Source organism: Microcaecilia unicolor, chromosome 2 (genome assembly GCF_901765095.1).
Source record: "Microcaecilia unicolor chromosome 2, aMicUni1.1, whole genome shotgun sequence".
Lineage (NCBI taxonomy): Eukaryota > Metazoa > Chordata > Amphibia > Gymnophiona > Siphonopidae > Microcaecilia > Microcaecilia unicolor.
The window spans coordinates 398,434,942-398,462,164 of NC_044032.1; the positions used below are offsets into that span (position 1 = coordinate 398,434,942).

Here is a 27,223-nt window from a genome sequence, read left to right on the forward strand (position 1 = left end):
TATCATTCATCAAAAACGTTTATTTGATTTATTCTGTATATATTAGACGTCCATGTATGTATCTGATTTATCATATATGTTTATGTATTTATTATATAACTTTTAAACAGTGGCATAGGAAGGGAGGGGCGGTCCGCCCCGGGTGCATGCGCTCGAGGAGGGCCGGCCCCGCTGGTTCCCTGCTCTCTCTGCCCCGGAACAGGTTACTTCCTGTTCCGGGGCAGAGAGAGCAGGGAACCAGCGGGGCCGACGCAGCTCCAAGTGACATGCACTCGGGGCGGATTGGCCCTCCCGCAGGTAAGAATGCGGTCCGGGGGGGGTGCGCTGCAGGGGGGGGGGGTTGCGCCGTGCTGCACCCGGGGGGGGGGGTGCGCAGCGGCGACCCACCCCGGGTGCCATTAGCCCTCGCTACGGCACTGCTTTTAAATATTTATGAATGTTCAGCTTTTTATGTACATATATTTTTATTAGATCCCTGACACACGCATTTTTACGCCAAAACACTGCCCGTGTTGATTTCACTAATAGAGGACTCTTGACTATCCCTTGCTTGACAGCCCCTTGTACTTCTATATTTGACTATTTGACAATTGTCCTTTCTACCTACAAGTTAAAGTATGTACTGATGGTCTTTTGAGTTTGACTGCAGCTGCTCTTTGTTGTTCTCCAGAAGCTGCTGTTCTAGGTAAACACCTGATCTGCCTACTCATTCAACCGATACTGGAGGGTTATGTCTAAGGACTGCTATTATATAGAGAGTGGCTAAATTTTGCTGCTCTCTGTATAACTTATTCCTCTGTCCTTGGAATACCTCTGGCTCCTCCTTTCTTTTTCTATTTAACTTTTGGTCGTATAGCAACTTACATGGCTAAAAATTTAAGTACTCAGCATGGTGGAAAGTTAAGTAAAAAACCCATTTAAGCGACTGGTACCTGTTACTGCCTGTATAAGTGCTTTTAAGTATTGGATTGTTTCTTTGTGCTATGGTGTAAAGGGAAATGTCTGAGATTTGTTTTGGGGACGAGTTCTGTGAAAGTGGAGATGTAGGGTTTATATGGAAATTCTGCCTATCCAGCATAGACTCCAACTTAGAAAAGAATTAGTTCATTTTAATAGTAGTTTTAGCAGGTGGGTAAAATTGGCCGGGGTTTGTTTATTGCACTTTTGCTTTAATGTCTTTCATAGCTAATTGAAAGGTAGTGAGTTGGATTTTAGAGGGAAGGCATGCTGCATGGAAATGCCATGATCTTGGGGACAGAAAGTAGAGAGTGGAACAAGGCAGAGCAGAGAAAAGCCACTACACCATGCTCCAGCCCTCCCTCCTGGCCCTGAGAAAATGGCAGCATTGCAAGGACAGAGGGGAGGGGCTGGCGCAGAGAGCAGATGGATTCTGTCCTGTTGTGTGTACTTCTTTCTATAGCCTTACCCAGTGTGATTTTTGTAACGAAAAGGGTGCCGGTACTCAAATGCCAGGCCACCCTTCAGGGGTGGGGTGATCACTGAGGGACCCACCCCACAATAGCCAGGACCCCTGCAACCAGTCACAAAATCTGTGACAAGGCAGAATTGGTGTGTAGAGCCTGAGCTCTTTCATTAAAACTTGGGGTCCATGGGTCAATTGTAGCAGAGAATGGAAAAGGTGCTGGTACTCAGTACTCCCAAGTACCCCCTCAAAAAAGCTCTGACCTTACCTCACCGTCCAGTTGCCAGGGGCACAGGAGAGCATAAAAGAGCTTGAGTTGTAGGTTGGGCACCTCAGCAATATACAAATAATGGTTTTGAGAACAGAGGCAACTGGACCTCCAAAAGAAACGTCTTTTCTCAAGGTGTTGATGAGGTGTTCACTGCCATTCCTGGAATAAGTAGTTCTCAGAGCAGTCCTTGAGCTCAGTGCATGTACATGTATCTCAGGGATACCTTCAAAAACCAAATTGGCAAGGGAAGAGGGAGGAAGTGAGCATTAAGTAGACCTTTATCAGTATAAGTTACAACATGTTCTTTTTTCAAGAGTATATCTTTTTTGTTCCTTCTCTGCTGTAGATGTTTATAGAACCCTTCTTCCCCCCCCCCCCCCCCCCCAAATTCACCCCACCACCATTGATGTCTGCAGTCTTAAAATTCTGTCTTGTAGCTTACCTATGTTTTTTGCTGTCGGCCCTGGGGGTGACAGCCGGAGCACATCGCTTATGGAGTCACAGGAGCTACAAAGCAAAGCTGCCTCTGAGGATATTTTTGGCTGCAGTCAACTCCATGGCTTTTCAGGTGGGCACAGAGCTGAGTTACACTTTCATAAAGATCAGGCCTGCTGTGTTATATATATATGCTGCTTTGCATGATACACTAATATTTATTCTTTTAGATGATTTTTAAATGTCTTGGTGGTGGTGGTAGTGGGGGGGGGGGGGGGGGCGATGATAAAGATATATCGATTTTACTGTGGGCTTGTAAAATATGTTACAAACTGCATACTTTTGTAAAAATGTCTATAATCCCGCTTCTATGATTTATCTAAAATGGCACTGTACATGTCTAAAAGGGTTTCAAATAAAAGTCTCTCCTTAGCATCAGCAGCAGATGAATCCAGATACTTGTGGGTTGTGATCATCTACCAGCAGGAGGAGATAGAGAGTACTGAATTCTATCTTACAGGACGGTATTGCTCCTGGACATTCAGTATATCTGTATCTCCAGCAGGCGGTGGACTTCCCTGAGAAGGGGGTTTCTGGACCCCCCCCCCCCCCACAGTCAGAGACGGGTGTTTCTGCTGCCTCACTGTCTGGACAATTGCTAGAGGAACTTGAGGAGGGTGAGTTGTTGGCGGACGACGTCTATGAGCTCACTGCGGTCTGCATTTTTCACAAAGAGGAGCTTCCCTCGTTTGTCTGTGAGGCTTTATAGGCTCTTAATACTTCCAGTGTGGAGGAGCCAGCCCCTGCAGGGGTGAACCCTAAAATGGTTACACTAGGTGCCCACGTAGGGCCTTCCCGGTCCATACTGCGATCCAAGAGCTTATCTCGGTACAGTGATTGACCCCGGATGGTAGCCTATGGGTCTCTAGTGTATGTCCAGGCTGTATCCCATGATTCAAGGTGAACTGGATGAACATAAGTTGCCCAAGGTGAATGCCTTGGTGGCTGCAGTTATAAAGAAAACCACACTTCCAGTGGAAGATGGGACTGAGTTGAAAGATGTTCAAGACAGGAAGCTGGAGTCCTCGCTGAAAACATCCTTGAAGTATCAGCTCTTTCGTTGCAGGCAGCCATTTGCAGCTCTTATACCGCTAGGGCTTTCCTCAGCTGGATCCAGCAGCCAGCTGATGTTCTAGTGGACTCTGATTATCCCTCATCGCTAGAGTTTCCTCACATAGAGGTGGGACTTGCTTATTGGCAGACTCCTTGTATGATTTGGTGAGAGCCTCAGACAAGCATATGGCATTAGAAGTGACTAGAGAATGATGCGGGGACAAAGCAGGGGCGTAGCTACGGGTGGGCCACTGCTGCTTTTCCTGTTGAGCAGCAGGGCCGGCACTACAAAAAGAAGAAGCGCTCAGCTGACTGAGCTGAGCGCTAACGACAAAAAATGTTTTTTAAAAAAAGCGGGGCACCGCAGGCAGCCTTGAGGCATTGGCTGCTGGCTCTGCAGGCTCCTCCCATCTCTTACGTCACTGCCCCTGGAGCGAAGCAGGGGCAGTGACGTAAGAGACGGGAGGAGCCTGCAGAGCCAGCAGCCAATGCCTCAAGGCTGCCTGCGGTGCCGTGCTTTTTTTAAAAAACATTTTTTGTCGTTAGCGCTCAGCTCAGTCAGCTGAGCGCTTCTTCTTTTTGTAGCACCGGCCCTGCTGCTCAACAGGAAAAGCAGCAGTGGCCGGCAATGGGAGCTGGGGCTGGCGCTGGCGGGCCTGAATTGGGAGAGAGAAAACAGATGGAAGGATGGGGAGAAAGAGGGAAAACAGATGGAAGGGTGGCAGAGAAAGAGGGAAAACAGATGGAAGGATGGGGAGAGAAAGAGGGAAAACAGATGGAAGGATGGCAGAGAAAGAGGGAAAACAGATGGAAGGATGGGGAGAGAAAGAGGGAAAATGGAAGGATGGGGAGAAAGAGGGAAAACAGATGGAAGGATGGGTGAAAAAGAGGGAAAACGGATGGATGGGGCGAGAAAGAGGGGAGATGGATGAAAGGATGCAGAGAGAAAGGGGAGAGACTGGAAGGATGTGGAGAGAGAAGGGACACTGAACAGAAAAGGGTAGAGAGATAGAGAGACTGGTTAGAAGGAGGGAGAGAGAGACATTAGATGGAAGGATCAGGAGAGAGGGTAGATGGGTGGAAGGATGGGGAGAGAAAGAGGGAAGACGCTGGATGGAAGGGTAGGGAGAAAGAGGTGACACTGGATGGCAGGATGCAGAAAGAAAGAGGGGAGACTACTGGAAGGATGGGGAGAGAGAGGGGAGACACTAGAAGGATGGGGAGAGAAAGAGGAGAGCTGCTGGATGGAAAAGGAGAGTAGTGAAAGACTAGAGAATAAGAGGAAGGGGCATGGGGAGAACAAGGGTGAGAAAAAGATGAAAAGCCATAAGTAGATGAAGGAAACTAAAGAATGGATAGTAAGAATGAATTAAATCTGGAGAGAGAGAGAGAGAGAAATATTGAAGAAAGCAAAGAAAAAGGAGAGAAAATGACAGTTAAGTGAAAACGAAGGAAAGCAGAATTTAGAGACTGGGAGCAACACAGTGAGAAAAAGTAAATGGCCATACAACAAAGGTAAAGAAAATAATTTTATTTTTAATTTAGGATAAAGTAATATGGTACTTGTTGTCCCGTCCCGGGCCCTTACCTGTGCTCCCGCGGGGGGGAGCGATGGTCGGCGGGGCTCGCGGTGTCCAGGGCGGCAGAGATGAGCCGCCGACGGAGCCAGCGCTGCCGCGGGTCGGCCCGAGGCCGGCGACCCGCTGGAGTGAACGCCGGCCTCGGAGAAGGGAGCACGCCGGCCAAGATGGCGGTGCCGGCGTCGACGTCTCCCTGGCCCGGAGCGGACCAGCGAGGAAGCTCCGCCTACTCGCGCCGGATTGGCGTGTCGAAGTTGAGACTCCGCCTGCAAGGTAGGCTGGCCAATCCAGGCGCTCCTTGCCTGCCAGGGCCGGGGGGATTGGCTCCTCTTCCAGGGAAGGGACGGACTGGCGGGAGATTTAAACAACGGAACTGGAAGGGTCCAGTGCTTCCGTTTCAGATGTCAGAAGCCGACACAGTGGATCTCGGAGTGTTGCTCTTCGGAGACTGTGTTCATCTTCAGTGCTAGCCGTCCTTGCTAGCCACCTTCAGAGACTGGGTCCATCTTCAATGCTAGCCGTCCTTGCTAGCCACCTTCAGAGACTGGGTCCATCTTCAGTGCTAGCCGTCCTTGCTAGCCACCTTCAGAGACTGGGTCCATCTTCAGTGCTAGCCGTCCTTGCTAGCCACCTTCAGAGACTGGGTCCATCATCAGTGCTAGCCGTCCTTGCTAGCTGTCTTCAGAGACTGTGTTCCTTTTCAGTGCTAGCCGCCTTGCTAGCCGTCTTCAGAGACTGTGTTTCCTTTTCAGTGCTAGCCGCCCTTGCTAGCCGTCTTCAGAGACTGTGTTCCTTTCCAGTGCTAGCCGCCCTTGCTAGCTGTCTTCAGAGACTGTGTCCCTCTTCAGTGCTAGCTGTCCTTGCTAGCTGCCCTTTAGAGACTGAGTTGCTGACTACCAGCCAGGCCGGCCGTCACCCCACGGTTCCAGCAGTCCTGCTGGCCGCCTGCAGCTGGGGGCTCAACCCCTGGTGAACGGCGGTCGCTGCGGGTGAAGATTCGGGGTGCGCGGCTGTCCTCTGAGGTCTTGCGGGGCCTCAGGGAACCTAAGGGCTCACCTATAGCAGAAACAGGACACCTGTGTTAATAAAGTTTCAGAGACCAATACTTCCTTCCTTAGGTCAGGAGAGGATACCGTAACAGCATTATACTGACCTGAGGCAGGAGGTTTTGGCCTCTGAAAGCTCACTGAAAAAGGTGTTAGGCTATTAAATAAATTGTCTGAAATCTGATGCACTGAAAAGCAGCACTTTACCCTGTGTGACAAATGCATCTGATTAGTGTGACTAAATTTTGCTGGGGGAGAGGGGTAGAGAGAAAATTTTGTGCCCACCCACTTTGGGGTCAGGCCCACCCAAAATTGGCAGTCTGGCTACGCCACTGGGACAAAGTTTGTCCCTTCCCGTCCCCGCAAACTCTGGCCCTATCCACAGAGGCCTTGCTGTTTAACCACACTTAAGATTTACCTTTGGGCAGTGGTGTGCTGGTCCATGTTTAACAACAGTCTCTCTCCCCAGTCCACCTCTGCGCCCCTCGTCCACCTCTGCACCCCCACTAAATTGCAGAGCTGGCTATAGCCGGGGAGAGAGCCTGGGGGGGGGGGGGGGGGGGAGGGGGACAATGCATTACTCTCTTCACAAAAAAAAATTAAATGATCCCAGGTTCCAATCTAATTCATGTTTAATGTGGGATAAAATGCCATAAATAAGTAAATAAATATAAACTTTTAATGCTGAGCACCTGATTCTCAAAGTGGACATATTCCAAACACTTTGTTGTCTGGTGACTTTGTTTTTCTGATCATGCTAGCCCAGTATCTGATTCTGCTGCTATCTGTCCTCTTAACTCCATTTCCAGGGCTTCCTTTCCATGTATTTCTTTACTTTCCGCCTTTCTTCTTCATTTCTTGCCCTACATCTGTAAGTAAAAGCTGGGTCCTCTGCAGACTTGGCTGTCCAGTGGATCCAGCTTCTGCCTATTTTCTTCATCCATGTGCAGTTTTTCTCCTCCCTTCCTTTTCCCTCATCTCATCTCCTTCCTCACTCTTCCCTCCTCTCCATCCATGTCCAGCATTTCTTCTCTCTCCCTTCCCTCTCCTCCATCCATGTCCAGCAACCCTCCTCTCCCCTGCCCTCCATCAATCCTTGTCCAGCAACCCTTCGCTCCCTGCCCTCCCCTCCATCCAGCCATGTCCAGCAACTCTCCTCTCCCCTCCCCTCCATCCACCCATGTCCAGCAACTCTCTTCTCTCCCCTGCCCTCCCTCCATCCATCCATATCCAGCAATTCTCTTCTCTCCCCTGCCCTTCCTCCATCCATCCATATCCAGCAATTCTCTTCTCTCCCCTAACCCCTCTATCCATCCATACCCAGCAATTCTCTTCTCTCCCCTGCCCCCCTCTATCCATCCATACCCAGCGATTCTCTTCTCTCCCCTGCCCCCCCCCCCCCGATTGTAATGTGGCTCTGGGGTGGGTGTGACACTTTTTCTGTCATTCTCATTGCAGAGTCACACGAGCATTGCATTGTGGGGCAGAATGATGAAAACAAACGACTTAGCTACTTTGTCTCCGAAGATCCTGCCCTAAGAACCAATGATTATGTGTTGACACACTCTCCACAATTTACCAGGGCATTGAAACAGTTGGATTCAGGGGAGTCCTCAGATTCTGAGGAGTCAAAACCATCTTTATCGGTGGGAATACCACCTGAGGAAAGAAAGCTCAAGGTACAATATGGCATGATAGCCAGCTTTCCTCCCACCAACTTACATGCTCTTACACGCTCTGACGCACTATCTACCGCTCATGTCCTGAGAGTGGTTAACGAAGCAGATGCCTCACTGCAGCCACAAGCTGCAGAGCCACATGGTAACCGGAGGCAAGGAGAATTTGAGTCACCATCTCCCAGAGGAACACCAGCTATTCACTCTTCATGCAAGCAAGAACCAGCAAGGTGGTCGTATTTCACGTCTATCCCCTCAGAAGACAGGGCAAGCCAGCCCTCAGCGGCTTCAACTGATCAACCTGAAACCTCAACAAGGGATGAGCTAGTAAGGTATCTAGTGTGCAAGGACCTGGGGGGGGGGGGGGCCTCAGGGCTTACTCAGTTCAACAGCCGGCCTGAGCATTACAGGGCGTGGAAATCAGACTTCAAGGACACCATCAAGGGCATGAGGCTTACACCCAAACAAGAGATGAACATGATGCTACACCGGCTGGGGAAAGAAACAGCTGTATGAGTAGAGGAGTTGAAGCATTCATATTTGAATGACCCTTCAAAGGGGTTAAAAGAGATGTGGGAAAGCCTCAAAGAGTACTACAGCAGCCCAGAAGCCATAGAAAATTCACTGTTCAACAGGCTGGATAGATTCCAGGCATCCAGATATCAGGCAAAGATAACTACAAGCTGCAAGAGCTAGGAACCCTCCTTCACAAGCTGGAAGCAGTCAAGGCCGAGAACAGTTTTCCAAACCTCAGCCAGCTAGACACCCCTTGGGGCACCAAGAGCATCTTAGTAAAGCTACCAGACGACATAAGGGAGAAGTGGTTAGTAGTTGGCACTCAATACAAGCAAGATAATCAAGGGAAATATCCTCCTTTTAACGTCTTCACAAGGTTAATTAGAGACATAGCTAAAAGAAGAAATAATCCTTGGTTCATGGTTGAGCCACCTGAATCAAGTCAGTTCCTGGAAGGGAGACCAGTTAAACTATACAAAAAACCTATATCTGTACATAAGACAGAAGTGTCATCCTCAGTGTCTACACTGACTGATTCTTCTTCCACCACAGAGAATGTAGGGGAACCCAAAAAACAGTGCCCTATACACAGAGCACCTCACCCTCTCAGAAAGTGCCAAGGATTCATAGGGAAACATTTGAGGGAGCGTAAAGAGTTACTAAAAAGGTTTAGATTCTCTTACAGGTGTTGTTCTTCCACAGACCATCTCGCCAGAGACTGCAGAGTACCTGTCCAGTGCACAGAGTGTGGTAGCGTTTATGCCCTACACCCAGAAGGGGCAAAGTCGCGTCCTAATCCCGAGATGAATCATGGTGGGGAGAAGGAAGAGGGAAGTACACCGACACTCCAAGTCACTCTGAAATGCACAAAAGTGTGTGGGAAACGCCGTGAAGGTAGATCCTGCACCAAGATAAGCCTGGCCAAAGTGAATCCTAAAGGGCGGCCTGAGAAGGCAATCAAAATGTATGTCGTCATAGACAAGCAGAGCAACCGGTCCCTTGCAAGGTCAGAGTTTTACGACCTGTTTGAGATCCAGCAAGACTACTCCGCATATAGCATCAAAACTTGTGCAGGAGTTGCACAAATGTCGGGGAGAGTAGCAAGCGGCTTTGTGATAGAAGCAATGGATGGAAGCATCAAGTCACAATTACCTGCAATAATTGAATGTGACCAGATTCCAGATGATAAGGATGAGATTCCTACACTAGAGGTTGCTTGGAAACACCCCCATCTGAGGCCCATAGCCAATCAACTTGCACCTTTGGATCCAGATGCTGAGATCTTACTCTTGCTGGGCCGAGACACACCAGAACTCCTGGAGATCCATGAATCGTGCAAGGGTCCACGTGGTGCTTCTTATGCACAGCGTCTCGATCTGGGTTGGACAATCGTGAGCAAAGTCTGCCTCAACCAATCGAGAAAGGCCAATGTCAATGTGCTGTTCATAGAAAACGGGCGCACTTCACTGTTTGAGTCATGTAACAACCACCTAACTACCAAAGAGGCTCCTGTTCACAAAGAGCGGAGCGTTGTCTCAACACTTTATAAAACCATCTCCGCAGCAGATTTAGGAGAACATTTAGGAAGCTCAGTGTTCCAGACCACCAAAGATGATGACAAACCTGCTTTCTCCATAGAAGATAAAGAATTCTTGAACATTATGAACCAAGAGCTCAGAAAAGATGAGTCAAACAGCGGGGTAGCACCCCTCCCATTCCATAAGCCCAGGTTTTGACTCCCAAACAACAGAAGCTATGCTCTCTCCCGACTTTTCTCGTTGAGGAAAACCTTGAGGCGGAAACCAGAGATGAGGCAGCATTTCATAACCTTCATGCAAAACATGCTCATCAACGGTCACGCAGAGCTGGCCTCACCATTGAAAGAGAACGAAGAGTACTGGTACCTACCTATCTTTGGGGTATACCACCCTCAGAAACCACACACATGTACGCACACGGATGCACTACCACTGGCACTTGCTCCAGAAAAACGCGCTAATGGAGATGCTCCATTTCAGCTACAGAGTCTGAGCCTTCACACAGGGTGGGGGCAAAAGAGACCCGAGCAAGAACGCTCATCGCAGAGTCTGAGCCTTCACACAGGGTGGGGGCAGGAGAGACCCGAGCAAGAACGCTCATCACAGAGTCTGAGCCTTCACACAGGGTGGGGGCAGGAGAGACCTGAGCAAGAAAGCTCATCACAGAGTCTGAGCCTTCACACAGGGTGAAGGCAAAAGAGACCGGAGCAGTCGCTCTCAAGCAGGATATCGGCTGAACTCCCCTGGCCTAAACCAGAGGGAGCTGGACAGCCACACTCCTCATCAGGCTTCAGAGGAGCCCAAGTCAACCAACCAGCAGTGACGTCAGCTACTTGACGAAGCCACAGCAAGAGATGAGCCAGCAGACAATCTGACCAGCAAAGACCTGGGGAGTGCAGAGCTGACTGCCCTGAGCACCACAGGGCGTGGAAATCCAATTCCAAGGATGCCATAGCAAGTATGAAGCTTACTCCTAAGCAAGAGATGTATATGATGCCACGTGGGCTAGGAAAGGAAACAGCCGCATGTGTAGAAGAATTGAACTCAGAGAAGATTAACGATTCGTCAGTCGGAAAGTACCTGAATGTCCACCTCTGCACGTGGATATTCAACCCTCCCCATGCTTCACATATGGGGGAGGAGTTTGGGAGCGCATGATTGGGCTCGCTCACCACATCCTTGATTGTATGCTATCAGAAAAAGGGGCTAACCGCCTCGCCCATGAGGTTCTGACCACATTCCTGGCAGAGGTGTCTGCCATTATCAGTGCAAGACCTCTAATTCCAGTGTCCTCTGATCCAAAGTCACCTTTGATCTTGACTCCAGCCACGCTCTTAACACAAAAGATAGGTGTACCACCAAATCCGCCCAGAGACTTTGATGAGAAAGATCTGTGTAGACGGCAGTGGAGACAAGTCCAAAGTCTTGCCAACACCTTCTGAAGCCACTGGAAGCGAGAGTACCTCCCGACCTTAAAGATCCGCAGTAAATGGCAGACCAGTAAGACCAACATCCATGAAGGCAACCAGACTCAACACAATGATTGGCCCCTGGCATTAGTCACCAAAACCATCCCCAGTGATGATGGAAGAGTCAGAAAAGTGGAAGTCAGAACTGTGAAACAAGGAATAGCAAAGACTTTCTGCAGACCCATCACTGAAATCGTGCTCCTCGTGCCGCATGAAGAGGCATGAGCACAGCGAGTCATCATCTACCTAGGAAGACCAGAGACTCAAAGACTTTCTCTCTCTCTCTCTTTTGTGTTTAGTATTGTTGCTGTTTGTCTCTTGTTTCAGTTCCTGTATGCTGAAGAAGATGACCCTACAGCTGGCGGATAACCTGAATGCAAAGAATGGACTTTACATGTTATTAATTTTGATCAAGTGTGGTAATAGTAATAGTGGTATCTAGCGATACCAGGCGGGGAGTGTTCTATCCTCTGACAGCCTTTCCCTGATTGTAATGTGGCTCTGGGGTGGGTGTGACACTTTTTCTGTCATTCTCACTGCAGAGTCACATGAGCGTTGCATTGTGTGTGTGTGTGTGTGTGGGGGGGGGGGGGGGTGTAGTTATCAGGCAACGTGACTTCACTAGCCTGTCTGCACAGAACTGTTATATAATTGGTTATGCTGTTGCCAGTTGTCTTATCTGAATCACATTTTTCTGTGCAGAATGACATTTTTGAGTGGGCTCGAGACCATCGGGCACATCACAAGTTTTCAGAGACGGATGCAGACCCCCACAATGCTAGTCGTGGCTTCTTCTTTGCCCACATTGGCTGGCTCTTTGTGCGAAAGCATCGGGATGTCATTGAGAAAGGAGGGAAGCTTGATTTACATGACCTCATGCAAGATTCTGTCGTTCGGTTTCAAAGAAAGTAAGTGATTGGTCTTACTTGGTTTCTCAGTTGCTGTACCTTTATTTTATCTTGTACCCTAATTTTAGGTTTTGTATTGTTTGTACTGAGTGTTATTTTGCTTCCTTGGATCTGTTATTATTATTGTTACATTTGTACCCCGTGCTTTCCCACTCATGGCAGGCTCAATGTGGCTTACATGGGGCAATGGAGGGTTAAGTGACTTGCCCAGAGTCACAAGGAACTGCCTGTGCTGGGAATCGAACTCAGTTCCTCAGTTCCCCAGGACCAAAGTCCACCACCCTAACAACTAGGCCACTCCTCCACAAGTCCAACAATAGGAGTATACAAAGAATCCAATCGCAGAACATACATAAAGAAAAGAAGAGCATCTTATAAACTGTCATCACACTTTTTTTTTACAGTATTATCCCCCCTCCCTACCCACTATTCTAGTTTAAAGCATCTGTTGGTGATGACAACCTGAACACCAAAGAAACAAGCAAACACCAAATGGCTAAAAAGGTATAAGTAAGAAAATTACCCCTCCCATCCCCCCCAAAATCCCATTTCTAAACCCTTCCCCTCAGGAATCTCTCTCAATCGAGGCATAACAGCTATAAATGGGAAGAGAGAGTTCTAGTTCTTCCGATTCTCTCCTTCCCACAGAAAGATAAGGAACATTCCTAGCAGCCTCCCACCTATCAGGATCCAACCAAACTTCTCCCATATTCCAGATACATCCCACCCCTCACCCCTGTGAGAATAAACGAAAGAGGTAAAGCAAAACTGGGGAAAACAGGAACGCCACTTCGAGTGTCACGGAGGTAGGGTATTAAGGAGCAGGCTTTGTATTTGAGTAGAGAGGTGCTGTACAAAAAGGCTCCCAAAACCAACCGAAACCATTTTCTGCGTTTCACTGTGAGACAGACAGAACGGGCATCCCAGGTTTCTTGGTTTTAATTATATGAATTTTTTGCTTGTAATCTGCCTTGATTCATGTCTTTGGATTAAGTAAACTATAAATTCCCAAATTAAATTAAATGATATGCTGGAAGGAGCTAGTTGGGCTCCCAGTGCATATTTGTAAAGTACACCTAAAAGCATGTTGTTGGAGTTTATATAGCAAGCAGGGCCAGTGCAAACTGCTTCCCCATGGATATACAGTGGGGCACAACTATTTTGCATTGTGATTTTTTTTTTTTTTTTTTTTGCTTTGCAGTGCTGTAGGTAGTATTAGTTACACATCTGTAATTAAGGATAATTCTAAAGAAAAGAGGTATCTATTTTCCTGTACAGAATACTAGCAAACCAGGGCAATATGTACTTATATACAAACAATACTATAAAGCTAAACTATATTTTTGCTATAGACCTTTAACATAGTAAATGTCGGCAGATAAAATCTTGTACGGTCCATCCAGTCTGCCCAACAAGAAAAACTCATTTTACATGGTATGTGATACTTTATATGTATACCTGAGTTTGATTTGTCCTTCCCATTCTCAGGGCACAGACTGTAGAAGTCTACCCAGCACCCTTCTTGTACTAGAAGTTCTGAAGCTAATGAAGATATCATGCCATTGCTGCACCAACTACTTGTTTATTGTACAAAACTGGGACCCGTATAAACCACTTATGCGGGTCCTGGCAGAATATCACCCTGGAGCCCCCATAAAGAATTCAGATACCCTCGGCTCCCCCGATTCCCCGCCCCCAGAGGCATAGAAGCAGTCCTCCTTTCCGATCCCCCTCCCTCTCTCCCCACCTGAGAGGGCATAGTTAGAAGAATAAATCCATTTTTTCTCAAATGCTGCCATAAATAGGTTTGCCACTGCAGGGGCAAATGACGCCCTCATTGCAATACCAGATGTCTGTTGGTAGAATTGATTATCAAAAAGGAAAAAATTAGAACCCTTGGCTATATTGCCTAACTGTCACAAAAAGTCAGATGGAATCAAATGTGGACATAAACGTTCTCCTGCAGCATTAAACAGTATTTCCAGTGCCTCATCCTGAGGTATACTGGTGTATAGAGAGCAGACATGTGGACATCATTTGCCCCTACAGTGGCAAACCTATTTATGGCAACATTATTTTTATGGTGGCTCATTTTTCAACATTATAATGAGATTGGCTGTCCTCTATATGGGTGGACGAAGCTTACTGTTTAAATATTTTGGAGTTGGCGTTTGATGTCAGTTGCCCTGACAATTTTGAAGAAAGAGTAGTCATGACATAGGATGATTGCCCCTGATGCAACTTTGGCAAAACAGGGATTCCCTGTAGGGATTTACTAGTTGCTTGATTCACCACCCCTCAAGAGAAGAAGGCAGTATGAGATAAGTGGATTACAAATAATTAATATTGTGATTTTTAAAAATTTCATTGAGACATTATTTTTTTCATTCCTGTGGATGAAGAGGGGGTGAGGGGCAGGGCCGGTCAAACCCGGTAAGCAGGGTAAGCACTGCAGGAGGGCGTCTGCCTTCAAGGGCGTCACTTTGCAAGCAATCAAGCTCTGCTGAGTATCTAATCTCTGCTGCTCATCTCAGTCTGGCTCCAAAGCTGTCAGCTCTCTGTCCCGTCCCCTCCCCCCTCCCAAGCAGAGAAATATCCTCCTTGTGTTTGTACAGAGGACTTCACTGCTCCAACTGAATCTGGCTCTGAAATAACTTGTGGGAGCTCAGCTAACCTCTGTCCTCTGCCCAGAGAGGGCTCAGACAGAGACAGCACAGCAGAGCCTGGACCCTTGTTGTGTCAGAGACTGCTGTTTAGTGCTGCACCTGACCCACCCTTTTCCACCCCACCCCAACACAGCAACTCACAGGACAGGAGGGCTAGATGCCTGCTTTCAATTCCTAACCATCACCTATCTCTCATTCCCACTTCAGTAACTCCTGTTAGTCTGTCCAACTCAGATTGTAGAATATGTTAGTTTATGCTGATTAAGTCTGTCCTAGCTAGATCCTAAGCTGTGCTCGATGGGAAGGCTATTGTGCTGCATGCAGAGTCTAACTTCTTAGGATTTCAGGTTAATTTTTGAAGAATTTGAAGAGGGGCTATCTCTGTTCTACATGTGTGACTGCAAGGCCAAGTGTCTGATTAGGGATCTGTTTGTTAGATTCTGAAATTTTGATAACACATTTTTTTTCAGAGTTGGCAAGACTGTCTGTTCTCCTAATTCCTGGTCTGTGTGCTAAGTTATTTTTCTTCTATACTGGTGTAATATTTTCAATGATGCCATGCTGGTAAAAGGGGTGTGTCTACTGTGGGGGCGGAGCCATAGTGATCCCGCCTCTGGATGGGTAGGGGCACCGACTAATAGACTGCAGGAGGGCGCTAGAAACCCTAGGGCTGGTCCTGGTGAGGGGGGTCCTGAGACCAGAGAGGTGGGGGTGGAAGGGGGTCCTCAGACCATAAAGGGGGGATGGGGGTCCTGAGAGGGGGGGTGGGGCACACACTCACTCACTCTCTGTCTCTCACATACACTTTCTCTGACACACTCTATCACACTCTATCTCTCTGTCACACACACACAGTCTCACACACACAGACACTCTATCTCTCACACACTCTCTCTCTCACACAAACACACACACACACACACACACACTCTGTCTCTCTCTCTCTCATTCTCTCTCTGACACACACACTCTCCCTCAAACATACACTCCAAGGAAAACCTTGCTAGCGCCCGTTTCATTTCTGACAGAAACGGGCCTTTTTTACTAGTGGGAAAAGAAAATGGACCTAGATCAGGCCAAACTGAAAGAATTTGCTCATTTGTTCTTTAGGCATTTACCTACAGCACATCATTAAAACTGACATTTATTTATTTGTTGCATTTGTACCCCACATTTTCCCACCTATTTGCAGGCTCAATGTGGCTTACACAGTACCGTAATGGCGTTTGCCAAATCCAGTAGAGAGCAGATACATGGTTGTGTTCGAGTAGGTAGGTGTATTCCAGGCTCCATTAGGGTTGAAGGGAGGGAGGTTGTATATTGTCCAGTATGATCATTGGTTTAGTTGTGTGGCCAGATGGGGGGATTTACGTTGGATCTGGAGGGTAGGCCCTTTTGAAGAGGTTGGTTTTTAGTGATTTTCTGAAGTTTAGATGGTCGTGGATTGTTTTCACAGCTTTTGGGAGTGCGTTCCATAATTGTGCGCTTATGTAGGAGAAACTTGATGCGTAGGTTGTTTTGTATTTGAGTCCTTTGCAAGTTGGGTAGTGGAGGTTTAGGTATGTACGAGATGATCTGGATCTGTTTCTGGTTGGTAGGTCAATAAGGTCTATCATGTAGCCTCGGATGAAGAAGGGCAACCTTTGAAAGCTAATCAAGTTATGTCCAATAAAAAAAGGTATCACCTTATTTTCTTTTTCATGTTTTATTTTGTTTTATTTCTATTGATTACCTTTTTAAATAAGAAATCCTGTTCTGTGACTGGAAAAGATTTGCTAGAATTGTTATGAGTTGTCAGTACTTTGTATTTTCTTTCATCTATTTGTCTGTTCCTATATTGCTTGTTTCCTTGTAGGTACTATAAGACTTCAGTACTGATCATGTGCTTTTTGGTCCCTACTCTCCTGCCCTGGTACTTCTGGGGGGAGACCTTGTGGAATTCATATTTCCTAGCAACCATCCTTCGTTACACCACCTCCTTGAACGTCGCCTGGCTGGTCAACAGTGCTGCTCATCTGTATGGCAATCGACCGTATGACAAGAACATTAACCCCCGCGAGAACACCTTTGTCACTTTTGGAGCTATTGGTGAGTACTTAAATAGTAACATAGAAGATGATGGCGTATAAAGACCTGAGCGGTTCATTCAAACACAATTTTTGTGGTCTGGTAATTCAAAAGGTATAGTTCCCACCACACTATCAGTGCTGTCAGGCACTACTATTAGAATTGAAAGGAGAGTTCTTGGGGTGATTTTAGATACATCTTTAACAATGGAGCCCCAAATTAAAGCCCTATTTAGAAAGGTTTTTTTTAAAGACCACACTGCTGTATAAGATCATTCTACTATTAATCATTTCTATACATCTTGTGTACAAGATGTATGCAACACTGTACACAAAGACATAAGAGACAGGCCCTGCTCAACAGAGCTTACAATATATTCAGGAGAGGCAAACAGGACAAATAAAGGATTAGAGAGTTTCATTTATTATGGGAATGATTAAAACAACATGGGTATTGAATAGGTGAATAAGGGGTTAAGAATTTAAAACAAGCTTAAAAAAGGTGCACTTTTAGCTTGACTTTAAGTATGGCCAGAGGTGGAACCTGATTTACTGACTCAGGAAGTCTATTCCAGGTGTACGACACAGCAGGATGGAAGGAAAGGAGTCTGGAGTTGGTGGAAATTTCTAGTACAACTGTTATTCTACCTTATCTGGATCACTGTAGTTTATAGTATCCTGTGATTATTGAAAAGGTTACAACATTATTAGAATGCAACCTCCAAAATTTATTTTATTTTTGTTACATTTGTATCCCGCGGCTTACATGGGGCAATGGAGGGTTAAGTGACTTGCCCAGAGTCACAAGGAGCTGCCTGTGCCTGAAGTGGGAATCAAACTCAGTTCCTCAGTTCCCTAGGATCAAAGTCCACCACCCTAACCACTAGGCCACTCCTCCGCTCAAAATGATTTTTAAAGTTCCTAAATTTGAAAGGTACTCCATTACTAGCTAAATTGCATTGGCTGCCAGTTCAGGCCCGTGTTTCTTTTAAGATGGCCTGCACTGGGCGGTCCAAGATGGCTGCTGCACTGGATGTGTGAACGAGAGCTCTGGTGATTTCCTGTTTTGAGTTCGCCCCAAGGAGCGCTCCCCATGAGAAATGGGGAAGAGGAAAGGTAAAACAGTAGCTCCTACCTCCTCGAGCGCTGTTTCTGGTCCCGCCTTGGTGCAACCCACGCTGGAAACATTTGGAATCTGTCCACCGGGACCGATAGAAACTGCTTCTAGAATCTCCGAAGTGGCAGCTACGGAGCACAGTACCGAGGGCGCTACTCTTAGCCCTCTTGCAGGATTGACCCCGCCACAACCTGGAAGCAGAGGCGGACGGGAGGTTGCGCTGCTGGAACAGGCGTCCGATGAGGTCGACCTAACATCGGCGGTAGGAGGTCCAGTCCAGGCCTCTACTCCAGGTACAAATACAGCATTAGGGGGATATTTTCCCCTAGCCTTAACCCATGAAACGTTGTTTTCTGGGTTAGGAGGAGGTGGTGTCGAAAAACCTGCAGTAATCACTATGGATGTGATTTGGGAGGCCATACAGGGGCTGAATATATCCCTTCAACGTATGTTTAATGCTACTCAGACTGAAATAAGACAATTGAAGGAAAAATCTGAGCAGCACACCACTAGACTGGATATTCATCAAGAAAAATTTTCAAATGTTGATTCTAGATTACAGTCTATTCAAACAACAGTGGTGGCTACCATAAAAGAGAACAAAATCCAAGCTAGGAAATTGGAGTATATAGAAAACCAGAATAGAAGAAATAATCTTCGAATACTTAATTTTCCTATTTCTGCATTTATTACATCAACTGAATTATTGAAAAAATATTTTTTGGAAGTTCTGGATATTCCTGTTGAAAGCCACCCTATGGTGACTAAAACGCAGTATATTAAAAAATCTCCAGTTACTACTATTGAACCAGAAACTCCTCAAGATAATCTGAATGATTTTCTAGAGCAGTCTGAAATTTCAGATCGAGCTACATTGCTTGTGACATTTGCTTTGGACTCGGATAAAAGTTTTATCTTGCGGTCTTATTTCAGAAAAATGAATATTAATTTTATGGGCGAGAAAGTTCGTATTTTTCCGGATTTTGCTAAAGAACCTCAGTCCAGGAGAAGGGAGATATTGGCACTTAAGCCAAGAGTCCTTTCACTGGGTGGAACTTTTGTGCTTAGATACCCATGTAGATGTTTGATATTCTTAAATGAGGTTAATTATCTTTTTTTTTGTCCTGTGAAATTAAGAGATTTTATCATTGCTAAGGAAGGTATACGTGATACTCCTGTGATGACTTCCCCAATTTAGGTGTACTGTCTAGGCTGCAGAGTCTTGACGTTCTTCCAGTTTATTTTTTATATAATTATTTCTTGTCTTTAAAATTAGATTTCCTCATCTTGGACCCATCTGTTGTGGACAAATAATTAGGATTGTTTTTCTTATATAAATATGTGTAATCATATTTCAAATCTATACATTTCGATGTGTTATCATTGTCTTGTAATATATTGTAAACTTATAAAAAAAAAAGATGGCCTGCACTGTATTTAAAACATTACAAAGCTTAACTCCTGGGTATCTTTCTAATATTCTATTCCATTGAACAACATGATCTAAATGAGAGAGTACTACTTGGATTAACCCCCTGTTTACTAAGCCTCTAATTGGTTGTTAAATACCAATTATCAGTACTGATTGGCTTGTTAATCAATTACATTGTGCGCGTAATTTGGCCATGCGGCTAAATTAGCTCTCACAAGTTAAGGTGCTATATAGAAAATTTGGGGTTAGCCTTAGCATAGGCGCCGACTCTGTGGGTGCTGTGGGTGCTCGAGCACCCCCAATATTTCACCCACCGGAAGTTCGTTCACCCGCCCTCATTTCCTGTTTCCACAAGGGCGGGGCCAGAGCTGAGAGAGAGAGAAGGGAAAACAACTAAGCACCGAGCTGAGCCTGCATGCTTTTTACTGCTGCTGCCACCCTAACCCCGACGAGGTAAGATAGATGACTTTTAAAATTCAGAGGAAGGGGGCCTGGAACTGGGAGGGAGGGAGGGAGGGGGGACCATGGAACTCAGATCCTCAGATACAATCACCCCAAGATCCCTCTCCCCATCTGTACATATCAGACTCTCACCGCCTAACACATACGTCTCCTGTGGATTTCTACTCCCTAAGTGCATCACTTTGCATTTCTTCGCATTGAATTTTAATTGCCAAAACTTAGACCATTCTTCTAGCTTCTGCAGATCCTTTTTCATGTTTTCCACTCCCTCTGGGGTGTCCACTCTGTTACAAATCTTAGTATCATCCGCAAAAAGGCAAGCTTTACCTTCTAACCCTTCGGCAATGTCACTCACAAATATATTGAACAGAATCGGCCTCAGCACTGATCCCTGAGGCACTCCACTACTCACCTTTCCCTCATCCGAGCGAATTCCATTAACCACCACCCTCTGGCGTCTGTCCGTCAACCAGTTCCTAATCCAGTTCACCACGTCGGGTCCTATCTTCAGCCTAACAAGTTTATTCAAGAGCCTCCTGTGGGGAACCGTGTCAAAAGCTTTGCTGAAATCTAAGTAGATTACGTCTATAGCACGTCCATGATTCAATTCTCCGGTCACCTAGTCAAAGAATTCAATGAGATTCGTTTAGCATGATTTACCTTTAGTAAAACCATGTTGTCTCGGATCTTGCAACTTATTGGCTTCCAGGAAATTCACTATCCTTTCCTTCAGCATCGCTTCCATTACTTTTCCAATAACCGAAGTGAGGCTTACCGGCCTGTAGTTTCCAGCTTCAAATGCATGTGTTTGGCAGTAGAAATTTTTTCTGCAGGTGATGGCATTGACTGTTTTAGAATTATTTAAGCATACAGCTTGTTTCCACCATGAAATGTGAGCAAAATATTGTTTTTTTTCTCCTCAATCTACAAACTAGTTTCTGTATTATTAATCTAATTCTAATAAATATAAGATTCAACAGCTATGGCACCATGAGCTTTCCCTCACAGATGCATATTTATTGCTCCTATCACCTTCCCTTTTTTCTAACTTGCTCATCAATGTAAGGGCCACAGATCACAGTTCCCTCCCTACTTTCTCAACTCCAGCTGCTCCCAGTGAGTACAAGCTGGAGCGCAGGAACTGAATTCAGCACTGCCACTGGACTAGTGCTGAATATTTATTTGAACATAACTTTTCTTAAAAGTTCCTGCAAAACTTGAAAACACAATATTCACTTTCAAGACATCAAATCATTGGCTAGTTTTGCTGAGTACTCATGCTGCATAAGAAGAGAATGGTGTGCCAAAAAATCCCCTTCTTCTGCTACTCTAGCACACTTTTCTCCTATTAACGCAGCTCTTTCCTTCCAACTCTGTGTGTGCCCAAAAAAGGAGTGATGGGGAGGAATTTAGGGGTCCTTTTACCAAACTGTGGTAAAAAGGGCACTGCGGTAGCAGAGGGGGCTGTTTTTGCCAAGCACCAGGGCCCGTTTTACCACAGCATATAAAAAGCCCCTAAAAAAGACATTATTATTCTTACTGTGTGGCCATGAGTGGGGGGGGGGGGGGGGGGGGAGAGCATTTACCGCCACCAATTGAGGTGCCCGTTGCTGCACTGCAACTCTTTAGTAAAAGGGTCCCTTAGGTATTAAAAATGACCGGTGATTATTTTCTTCCTTCACGTCATCATGTTTGAAGCAAATAAGACAACTAGATGTATTTTGTCACCATTAATGCAAGGTCTCATTATATAAAATGGACCTATGGAAAATATATGTAACTTTGTCTTAAGTGCTTTGAAAATACACTTCCACGTGTGTTAATGCATTTAGCATGTGGTAACGCATTTGCACCTTTTTTGCTTGGGTTAATTTGCTATCTTTATTTTTATGTTGTTAAAAACAATTTCTATCCCATTTTATCTGACATACAAAGCAGTCGTAATATTACATAAGAAATACATGCATAAATAAAATAATACACGCAGACCATAAAAAAATCATCATTAAAAATGATAGGCCACTTAAAATAATGTTAGAACAGCAAAAAAGACCATCCTAACTTATCTGGATCACTATCTGGTCATTGGCTTGAATATCACCACTAACTGGATAGCACTGCCAGTCAGCACTGAATCTGGATACTCAGCACTAGCTGATATCGGGGAGGGTGTGGGAGGACATCTTTAAATCACTATGGGCCCTTTTACCAAGTGGCCAATTTATACCGTGACGCAAAAAAGGCATTTTTATGAGTCGTTAATGGCCGTGCTCTATTATCAAGATTAGCATGTGGCCATTTACTGCTTCAGCCCTTACTGCCACCTACTTAAAAGGTTGTAAGGTCTCACGCTCTGCTCGATTACCACCAGGAATGCCTACTCCCCACCCCCTGCGCCAGAAAATAAAAATGATTTTCTAGCGTGTTAAACTCAGAACTACTGCTGGGCACCTGGGAGTTGCCTGGCAGTATTGCTGTTTTGCTGCGCGCTACTCGCACGATAGCCCTACTGCAGCATGGTAAAAGGGCCCCTGTGTGCACTTTTCCAGGAAGATGCAGTGTCTGTGCATACTTTGAACCTGTGACAATACATCATAGTGGTACCTTCCCTTTGGAAATTGATGGAAGGACAACGGTTGAATAGTACATGCAGATTTGCATCCAGGCGGGCAGTTTGAAAATTGCCCTGTAAATGTACTAACCATAATTCTCTCTGTCTTGCAGGTGAAGGCTTCCACAATTTTCATCACACCTTTCCATTCGACTATTCAGCCAGTGAGTTTGGTCTGAGATTCAACCCGACCACATGCTTCATTGACTTCATGTGTTTGCTAGGGCTGGCCAGCGACCGCAAACAGGCTCCCAGGCAGATGGTCATGTCCCGCAAAGAGAGGACTGGGGACGGCAGTAATTAAACATACACAGCAGTTGTCTGGAAATTTCCACTCTTGTACATGGTTTGCTCTGTAGGGTACAGTATGAATTTCAGTATTTTGTCAATCAAGAAAGCTTTATTTATTTTTTGGGGAATTAACTATTTTACATCCAAAAATGAATGGATTATGTAAAATGTGTTAATGTTAGAGAATTGTTAGCTGCAGAGTTAAATGTGGTAAGACTTTAATTTATTAGTTGTAAAGAAGATGCATCTGATGTACACTGTAACGTGCCAGTACAGGAGATTAACCTGGAGGAGCTGGCTAATATATAAGGTGTGGACAGAACTTGATTTGTCTTATTTTATTAACAAAACCATTGATTATTGAGGATCTGATGCACCATCATGATTGTGGAATGCTAACTTATTTTGTAAATACATTCTAAAGTTGTATAGCAAGATAAAAATATACATGCTTATTATTTGATGCCACTTCATTACACACTTCATGTAAAGGACATCTGAAGTGAGTTACGATCAAAATTTAAATTTCACAATAAAACATCAAAAACCTATACAAATAATATAACCCCATAGTTAAAAAAAGCCCACTCGTACAAACATCCCCCCATCTTCATACTATCCCAGTCCTTTCCACATTACAACCCTGCTCTCTTTCAACCCTCTACCATCCATCACCATCCTCTGCCAACCCAACACAGCAACCCATCTCAACCCCTCCAACCTTATTAATCAAGCTTCAAAAATACCTACAGTGGGGGAAATAAGTATTTGATCCCTTGCTGATTTTGTAAGTTTGCCCACTGACAAAGACATGAGCAGCCCATAATTGAAGGGTAGGTTATTGGTAACAGTGAGAGATAGCACATCACAAATTAAATCCGGAAAATCACATTGTGGAAAGTATATGAATTTATTTGCATTCTGCAGAGGGAAATAAGTATTTAATCCCTCTGGCAAACAAGACCTAATACTTGGTGGCAAAACCCTTGTTGGCAAGCACAGCGGTCAGACGTCTTCTGTAGTTGATGATGAGGTTTGCACACATGTCAGGAGGAATTTTGGTCCACTCCTCTTTGCAGATCATCTCTAAATCATTAAGAGTTCTGGGCTGTCGCTTGGCAACTCGCATCTTCAGCTCCCTCCATAAGTTTTCAATGGGATTAAGGTCTGGTGACTGGCTAGGCCACTCCATGACCCTAATGTGCTTCTTCCTGAGCCACTCCTTTGTTGCCTTGGCTGTATGTTTTGGGTCATTGTCGTGCTGGAAGACCCAGCCACGACCCATTTTTAAGGCCCTGGCGGAGGGAAGGAGGTTGTCACTCAGAATTGTACGGTACATGGCCCCATCCATTCTCCCATTGATGCGGTGAAGTAGTCCTGTGCCCTTAGCAGAGAAACACCCCCAAAACATAACATTTCCACCTCCATGCTTGACAGTGGGGACGGTGTTCTTTGGGTCATAGGCAGCATTTCTCTTCCTCCAAACACGGCGAGTTGAGTTCATGCCAAAGAGCTCAATTTTTGTCTCATCTGACCACAGCACCTTCTCCCAATCACTCTCGGCATCATCCAGGTGTTCACTGGCAAACTTCAGACGGGCCGTCACATGTGCCTTCCGGAGCAGGGGGACCTTGCGGGCACTGCAGGATTGCAATCCGTTATGTCGTAATGTGTTACCAATGGTTTTCGTGGTGACAGTGGTCCCAGCTGCCTTGAGATCATTGACAAGTTCCCCCCTTGTAGTTGTAGGCTGATTTCTAACCTTCCTCATGATCAAGGATACCCCACGAGGTGAGATTTTGCGTGGAGCCCCAGATCTTTGTCGATTGACAGTCATTTTGTACTTCTTCCATTTTCTTACTATGGCACCAACAGTTGTCTCCTTCTCGCCCAGCGTCTTACTGATGGTTTTGTAGCCCATTCCAGCCTTGTGCAGGTGTATGATCTTGTCCCTGACATCCTTAGACAGCTCCTTGCTCTTGGCCATTTTGTAGAGGTTAGAGTCTGACTGATTCACTGAGTCTGTGGACAGGTGTCTTTCATACAGGTGACCATTGCTGACAGCTGTCTGTCATGCAGGTAACGAGTTGATTTGGAGCATCTACCTGGTCTGTAGGGGCCAGATCTCTTACTGGTTGGTGGGGGATCAAATACTTATTTCCCTCTGCAGAATGCAAATAAATTCATATACTTTCCACAATGTGATTTTCCGGATTTAATTTGTGATGTGCTATCTCTCACTGTTACCAATAACCTACCCTTCAATTATGGGCTGCTCATGTCTTTGTCAGTGGGCAAACTTACAAAATCAGCAAGGGATCAAATACTTATTTCCCCCACTGTATAGATAAACAATTTAGTACACAAACAAATATAGCTCTTGGGCCCAATATGTCCAGCTAGATGGAGTTGGGAGGATGGTTGGTGACTTGGCTACTCTGCCTGAAATATTAGCTTGACCCCCAGGTGAATCTCAGAAATCACTATACTGAAGCAGTTTTTTAAATAATAAAACTGCATTATTTACTAGACAATCTGGGGAAAAACTAGTGGAAAATATTAACTAGTGTGGGCAAAGAAATAAATAAACTTTAAATCTATTGAATTAACCTACATTATTTGGGTTTCATCGACCACCTTTTTTTTTTTTTAAACAGCAAAGTGGCCTACAGCACTAATAAACTAAGCCAAAATAAGGTAAAAAAAATAAACATGACCACTTATAAAGAAAAAAAAGATAACACATACAGAGAAACTAATGCGAAATACTATTAAGAACTCTTCTGGAAGGGGGTGGGGACACACAAAAGATACTGATACAGGAATGAGATACTACATCACAACTGTAGAACAGAAAGTTAATTATCAGTGGTTTTACAACTGTACACACTGCAGTCGAGATAACCCAATACTTTTTCTGCCAAATGTTCACGATAGTGGAAATAGACAAGAGAGTTCTGCTGGGTAAAGGATGGTTTGCAACCAGGTGATGTAAGAAAAAAAAATCACACACAAGCTGAGATTTTTTCCCAGAACATTGGAGGCCCCAGTTGAATGCTACTGTATTGTTTTCCTTCCCTCCTTTGGGAGTCAAGTCTATGAACTGGAGCTGGCAAGGGGGTAGACTGTCTCCTTATCCAACCCCATTTCTGACTCTTAAGTACCTCCCAAACTGGCTACTCTTGAGGATAATGTCTCCAAATGGGTTAGTTCTGCACATAACATGTCAGTACTGAGACCCACTCTTATGCCAGGGCATGTGGAGTATGATCTCAAACTTTAAAATTTACTACTAACGCTCAACATAGTACTTGAATCATGCCAAAGAAAGTTTCCTCTGGGGCTTATAAGATGTAATACGTATAGACAACCTAACCAGGTATGCCCAGAACCCCCAAATCTTTGGGGAATATTTTGGTATCTTTCTGCCACATTTTCTTGGTCTCTGACTGCATTTCTTGGTACTTGAGGATCTTCTTTGTCTCCTAACAATTTGCAGAATAATCACTTGGTACTTCTGCTAATCAATGCAGTAGATGGAAGGAGGAGATCCTTCTTTGGGTATGCTGAATTTTCCTTTGTCTACAACACCTCCCAGCTCTGATGAGTCTGGGTGAGCAAAGCGGTTCTCCAGCCTGTTTTCCTCCTGGCTTATCTCTCTGGCAGAGATACACTGCAGTTGTCCTCCTGCAGTGGCGTACCAAGGGGGGGGGGCGGTGGGGGCAGTCTGCCCCGGGTGCACGCCGCTGGGGGGTGCCGCGGCGCGCGCCTGCTCTGAGTTAGCTGACTTTGCGCGTTCGCTGCAGCTCCCTCTGCCCTGGAATAGGTTACTTCCTGTTCCGGGTCAGAGGGAGCTGCAGCGAACGCGCGAAGTCAGGGAACTCTGAGCAGGCGCACGCTGCGGCACCCCCCCAGCGGCGTGCAACTGGGGGGGTGCGGGGCGCCGCCCCGGTTGTCCGCCCCCCTAGGAACGCCACTGTCCTCCTGTGATTCTGTAGCACAGTAGTTTCTTCTAGCACTCTGCACCAACCCCCTAATTCTATATATGGCACTAAAAATTGAGGAAAACTACAAAAAGAACAAGGAGCCTTCAAGAGTGAGGGCATCAACTCAATATTTTATTTATCAGACCCCACGCAGTCTGTGTTTTGGTGAGTCTGCCTGCGTCACGGATCTAGCAGTGGTCACAAACTTCAAATGTATCAATCAGTTAATGGAAAATGCAATCTTGCCGAATCTCGAAACACAAATGAAATGCCGATACTCTGCAGGTTCATGGCAGAGAAAGAATCGTGCAGGTAGCATTTTTGGATCGTTACCTGTGTACCCATGCCATTTGTAGTTTTCTGCTCTTTCAGGTGTGCTCCGGATTCCTTCTCCTGCAGTCTTTCTAAAAATTGCATGCACAAATTTAGGCATGCACCCAATTCGAGCACGCAATTTAATTGCATAATGTATGAACCAATTAGCACTGATAACTGGAGGCTAACAATCAATTATCGGTGCTAATTGGCAATAATTAAAATTTATATGTGCATCTGTTAGTCAGTATTCTATAAATATGTACACGTAAATATTTATGCGCAGTTCCAAAAAGGGGGCA

At 45.6% G+C, this 27,223-nt stretch overlaps 1 protein-coding gene across 1 annotated transcript in view; it reads left to right on the top strand.

Annotated features, from left to right (window-relative positions):
• Positions 1 to 22,633, top strand: part of SCD5 (stearoyl-CoA desaturase 5) — a 39,626-nt gene extending 16,993 nt beyond the window's left edge. Inside the window, exons 2-5 of the mRNA XM_030192140.1 lie at positions 2,132 to 2,262; positions 11,770 to 11,975; positions 16,497 to 16,729; positions 22,443 to 22,633. Of these exons, the coding sequence (XP_030048000.1) occupies positions 2,132 to 2,262; positions 11,770 to 11,975; positions 16,497 to 16,729; positions 22,443 to 22,633 (761 nt within the window). The remainder of the gene's footprint in view (positions 1 to 2,131; positions 2,263 to 11,769; positions 11,976 to 16,496; positions 16,730 to 22,442) is intronic.
• The last annotated feature ends 4,590 nt before the right edge of the window (positions 22,634 to 27,223 follow it).